The sequence below is a fragment of the Bremia lactucae genome, assembly GCF_004359215.1.
Source record: "Bremia lactucae strain SF5 chromosome Unknown BlacSF5_NotPlaced_17_SHOA01000003.1_2250557bp, whole genome shotgun sequence".
Classification (NCBI taxonomy): domain Eukaryota; phylum Oomycota; class Peronosporomycetes; order Peronosporales; family Peronosporaceae; genus Bremia; species Bremia lactucae.
Window position 1 is genome coordinate 152,676 of NW_027152029.1, and position 5,481 is coordinate 158,156.

The window sequence follows — 5,481 nt, forward strand, 5'->3', positions numbered from 1 at the left end:
GAGTTGCTTCTCGTGGAGATGATATCGTAGTATCCGGTGGGTCATCCCGCACGGTGTTTAACAGCTCAACTGATGTTTCTTCGGCGTGCCCGTTTGGCGTCGTGACGTCTGTCGTTGTGGTGACTGTATCAGTCGATGGCGTCGTGGTCTGCGAGTGCCCTGGGGGCGTCTTGGGGTCGGTCCTCATTGTTGTCGCTGCGGTGGTTCTGCGTGTGTGGGTGCCAGCGTGGCAGACTCGTTGTGTCACTTCCCTTCGGGTTCCCCCTCTATTACGGGGCACTATGACTTGTGCTGCTTCAGTACAAGTCGCTTCAGTTGCAAGTGGTGCCTTACGTTACTTCACGTACACTAGTACGTGCAGAGGAAGACTTCTCTTTGAGACAACTACATTAAAGAGGGTTGAATGAAAACTGTATTAATCGTTTCTTCTTTTTTCTATCTGTTAATGCTAACTTTATTATAAACTAATACTAAGCATGCGATTGAAATCTTATCTGTCTCTCTCTCTTTGTTCACGTTTACAGCTGATTAGTCTGCGGGATAAATAGATATAATGGCCTATATCTATTGATGGATAAGATTTCTGAACATACTACATACAGTAATATCCTCCAAATATTATCTACCAATTAGATCATATATTAATTAACAACCTTTAAGTATTAATTGCATGTAACGATACATCCCGTCACATCACCCCTCCCTTAAACGACAATCACTCTGACTGTCATTGGATGAAGTGGTCACTATGTGACCACTTAATTTAAAAATGATGTTGATTGGTCAGAACCATCATTTTAAATTACATCGCATGAAGAACAAATTCATTCAGGGTGCTGATAGTGCGGCGCCTTCGGCTGCGGTTCGTGCAGCCGCGGGTGACGCACTGTAATCTCTTGCGGCAGACGGAACGTCTGCCGTAGTATCTTCTACTCCCGCAACACTAGATGTTGCGGGAGCACGTGGTGGTTCACCACGTGAATACGACCCCTCTTTGGAGGTCGACTACGAATGCGAGTCGGACGAAATGGCCGACTCGGGAAGAATAGAACAGTCGCCTGTAGACGTCAGGCGGCTGACTATGAGCCTTCGAATGAGAGGGCTCATTTTGATAGACGAGTTAATAGTCTATTTGGTTCCGACGATGAGGATGATCTCTCATCGCCCGTTCCGTCTCCCGTACGGTCACCTGCACTTGTTTCTGTGCAAGGTGATGACGATGGCGTAAGCCACCGTAATAAAAGTTCTTGTGGTACCCTGCTTCAGTGGGTACCACTCCGGGGAGTGGAGACAATAAAATGTCTCGTCTCGCCTCTAAGACTAAGCCGTGGCTTTTGCCAGAACGGCTAATTAATAGCTTGGCAAGATAGACTACTCCTCACAATAAATCTCCCTTATTAATTGCGACAAAGCTACATGGCCTTGATCCCAGCGCGAAAAACTTTCGCGCTGAGGAAGATTTTTATCTCGATGCTTTTTTAAGCATCGATGGTTTAGTGGCAACAAAAAGCAAGATAAAGTCTCGCTTACGCAAGCCTGGAGCGCGTTCATTCGCAATGTCAAAGACAGTTGACGCGAAGCCTGGCTTCAAAGACTTAACGCGAATCGCATTAGTTTGAGAAACGAACTCCAACTGGTGCAAAGTATAAATTGCATCGGTTGTAACGTGAGGCTGGGCTTCCATGGCTCATGTGGTGTGATCCCTGTCCGTGTTGTGTTGACAACACGAAGCGAGTAAAAGGGGATGTCTATTCCCCTTCTTCGCCCTGGGGAAGGGCTCGCATCTCTATCGAGATGCGCGATGCGATTGACATTTTGCAATCGATTTACATGCGCCAGTGGCGCGTGCTTTCCGATGGACCTTCTGAACCATCGGGTGGGTCTCGTCATACTGACGGACGAGGCCCTCAACGTCAGCAACCAGCTCGGAACGAGGCTCCAGCTGTCATGTGAAGGTAGATAACCGCGCCAGCGAACAAGATCACTCGTTCGCTGCCCCTTCACATCACGGTGGTTCTGGATACGTTCCACAAGGAAACGTTGACCACCGTGGGAATCCACCGTTGGTTGTGGTGGAGGTGGGAAAATTAGATCCGAACCGCGTGTCGGATCTAAAGTCGAAGATCGACAAAATCGATCACTTCCTCCATGATTTGGAGGAGAGACTGGATCACGAGCGCGGTAAGCGTCGCTCGTTGGAAATACGGTGCAGGCTCACCATATCGAGCGGTTGAAGACCGTTCGAAGAGTGCGTACTCCAGGTTAGAGTACGAACGGAAATATCACGCTGTTCGTGATGAGCTGTCGTCAGCTCATCGCAGTTTCGAGGATACTCGGAACCGGCATGAGAAACTCCAGGTTCAACATTAGAATCTGGTTGCGATCACAAGAGTCTTATAGGGATTCTTGAAAAGGATGGTCGGATCCGTCCTCGGAAGAAGCCGTATTAGACTACTCCATGTGCTCGTAAAGCTTGTAAGGTATACGGGCGTGCTGTCACAAGCGGACTTAAAGTCAAATTCAGCGCGTAGAGCTATGGCAACTGCCTCTTAAAAATAACGGGATGGGCTCGGTATAATTCCGTTCGGTCGACGCCCTCACTAAGGCCCCCATAACGACGTAACTAAAATTGCGTCTTGCACCGGGTGTTGCAATGAGAGTTCTCAACTCCTGGACATAGTCCCAAGGATTCGTTTGCCCTGACGAGTCGATATGAGTCGTGATCGCGTACGAGAAGCCTGATCAGGTAAAGCAAAACATGAGTATAATTTGCTATGTCAGCGATCACACGTGAAATTAGCGTCATTTATGGACGTGCTGCACGTGAGTGCCCATTGCATGGCTCTACCACCAAGCTTAGAGAAAGCCATGTCTACCATTTGCCGTTCTGTTAAGAACATGACAGAGTCTATGGGCATCTCTAAATGTTTGACTCAAAATAGAAGGATCTCCTCCTCTTTGCCCTTAAATGTCTTAGCATTGACAACAAGGTGGCGAGTCCTAGGCTCTGGATCAGGTAAAAAATTGTACCGAGTCGGCAGAGATGCCGCTAAGTGGCCCTGGAACTGTCTGATAAGGTATAATATGTATTGTATAAAGGCTTCAAGCCTTGCATTCAGAACCTCTGGTTCCGGGGACATGACGACTCAATGTGTTTTAGCCCAAACAAGGTTTGAGCTACTCAAACGCTGCGCGTTTCGCCCCTGAAAGTTCGGGCAAAAATGACCATTTTAGCAGAGGCTTAGTCTTATAAAGACTCAGGCGTAGATTGACTACGAGTGCTACCAGGTGTAGCGGAGCCACCTTGCTCCTTAAGTCAGCGGAAGACTTATAGACTCACAGAGTCACTTAGTTCTACAGAACAAATAGGTTCAACAACTCAGTGACTTGTACAAGCTCGTAGAGCTTAACGAATCCTAGTTCAAGGGATTTAGGGGTTCGTAGAACCAAATGGCAGCTAGTGCCCGAGAGTAAATACCTTAGAAATGTTTCTTTTTCTCGTAAATCAATGCGGAAGCCCTAGGAAGGCACTAGACGCTGTATGATCAAAAGGGGAACAGAACTTTATTTAATTATTTAAATCTAAAACCTTCCCTAGCTAAATTAAAACCATAATAAATGGGATTTTAGTGATTAGCTATTTTAAATAGAACAAAAGAGTATTTCATCGCCCCATTGCAATAACAATATTTCAATTTTCATGAATAACAGAAAGATCTTATTTGAGATTTCTGTTTCTTACAATTTCTTGGGCTCTTAAATTGTGGGTATTTATTTTGCTACGATTCTATTGTAAAGATCACTGAAAATGACGGCTACCCAGGGTGGTGTACCAGTTTCGCAGGAATCATTGGACGCGTTTGTGACAACGCAGATCTTAGATAATGGCATGGATATGGTTGCAAACAGAATTAACTTGTTGCACGATAAATTGTTGCAATCAGGTTCTGGCGAAGGCGATGAACAAAATAAGAAAAGATGGGCTCGGCGGCTACAACATTGGCTCGCGGTGGCTTGCCGTTTGCTGGCAAGGCAGCGACGGCAGCTTACCAAATGCATCGATCACATTGAGTATGATTATAGCCGAGGGGTGGTCGGCCTTGGAACGGCTAAGGTAGAGGAGGAAGCAGCGAAAGAAGAAGCCAACCTCTACAGCCGAACTTATGTCCGTCCGAGAGCTGGGAATTCTTCAGATGTCGGAATCACCACAAAAACCAACTGCTATAGTGGAATGATGATTCCTAGCAAGAGAGAAATATTTTCTGTAGGATGCCTTGTTGCAGCCAAAATAGCACGCAGCCACGAACTATGGATCATGGCTCGTGTGGTAAAGTTCAATTTCGATTCGAACACGTATGAAGTGGAGGACGTCGACTCGGGCGACGACGAGAGCGATGATGATGCGCCAAGGAGACATTATATTGTTTCGTGGCAGCAAGCCGTCAGACTTCCTGGTGACACTCTGCCAGAAGGCGAGTGGATCCAGTACGCCGTTAATGAGCGCGTCATGGCTATGTACCCCAATACAACTAGCTTTTTTCGCAGCACCATCCGTGTACCGAACCCAAAGGTGCAAAATTGTACGCAGTAGTGAAATACAATATTGTGAACTGATACAGAATGGCAACGTGACTTTATCTTGCAGGGTGCTCCATACGTGATACTTAAGTTTGACGAAGACGAGGATGAGCACGGCTTAGTGCCCGACCGGAAAGTTCCATTCCGGTTCGTGGCACCGCTCGAGCCTTGGCATCAAAAGTAGTTACAGTTGAAGTAATGGCTCTACTTGATGTATGATCAGGGATCTCGCATCAGCTCCTTGGGTTATGGTTCAACTCATCAACATCATGTAGCAGGAAACAACCTCATGGTTTAAAGATTCAACCTCATTATATTTATTGAAGACATTTCCTTGACGATAATACACAAGTTACACATGACATCGCATTTCATAGGAAACGATTGTTAAACTTCAAAGAAAATGATATCTGCCTAAACAAGACGTTGAGAAATTTAGATCATATGCACTTCATCTAAGAGCACTATACTTTCATGCTACACATATTTCTTTCGAGGTAAAATACTCTAACAACGAAACACAAAAAGCCAAGATGGCATCTCTTAGATGCCAACAAACTAGATCACGGAATGGATACTGTGGTCAGCGACTAGTGACCGGAATGAAAGAGGATTTTCAAGTTCGTTAGTAGTCTTGCGAAGCTGAAGACTTGCCCTTTTTTGGGCCAGTAGAGGCCGACTTCTTGGGAAGTAGGACAGAGTGAATGTTGGGCATAACTCCACCAGAAGCGATAGTTACGTCGCCGAGTAGCTTGTTCAATTCTTCATCATTACGAACGGCCATCTGAATGTGACGAGGAATGATGCGCGTCTTTTTGTGGTCACGTGCGGCGTTACCAGCAAGCTCGAGAATTTCAGCGCAAAGGTATTCGAGAACTGCGGCCATGTAAACTGGAGCGCCAC

General features: G+C 46.2%; 2 protein-coding genes across 2 annotated transcripts; one reads left to right on the forward strand and one right to left on the reverse strand.

Moving 5' to 3' along the window:
* Positions 1-3,755: 3,755 nt before the first annotated feature.
* Positions 3,756-5,481, forward strand: CCR75_005464 (uncharacterized protein). The gene is made up of 2 exons (XM_067963545.1): positions 3,756-4,570; positions 4,646-5,481. The coding sequence occupies exons 1-2, from the start codon at positions 3,809-3,811 to the stop codon at positions 4,760-4,762; spliced, it is 879 nt and encodes a 292-aa protein (XP_067822307.1). The 5' UTR covers positions 3,756-3,808; the 3' UTR covers positions 4,763-5,481.
* On the reverse strand, positions 5,204-5,464 carry CCR75_005465 (uncharacterized protein; the record flags this gene model as incomplete). The annotated part of the gene is made up of 1 exon (XM_067963546.1): positions 5,204-5,464. The coding sequence occupies one exon, from the start codon at positions 5,462-5,464 to the stop codon at positions 5,204-5,206; it is 261 nt and encodes an 86-aa protein (XP_067822308.1).

Excerpts from the sequence above, each read along its gene's own strand:
- CCR75_005464 (XM_067963545.1), top strand. The coding sequence starts at position 3,809 with ATGACGGCTACCCAGGGTGGTGTACCAGTTTCGCAGGAATCATTGGAC. Across the intron at positions 4,571-4,645 it reads TCCGTGTACCGAACCCAAAG|GGTGCTCCATACGTGATACT; the intron begins GTGCAAAATTGT and ends TTTATCTTGCAG.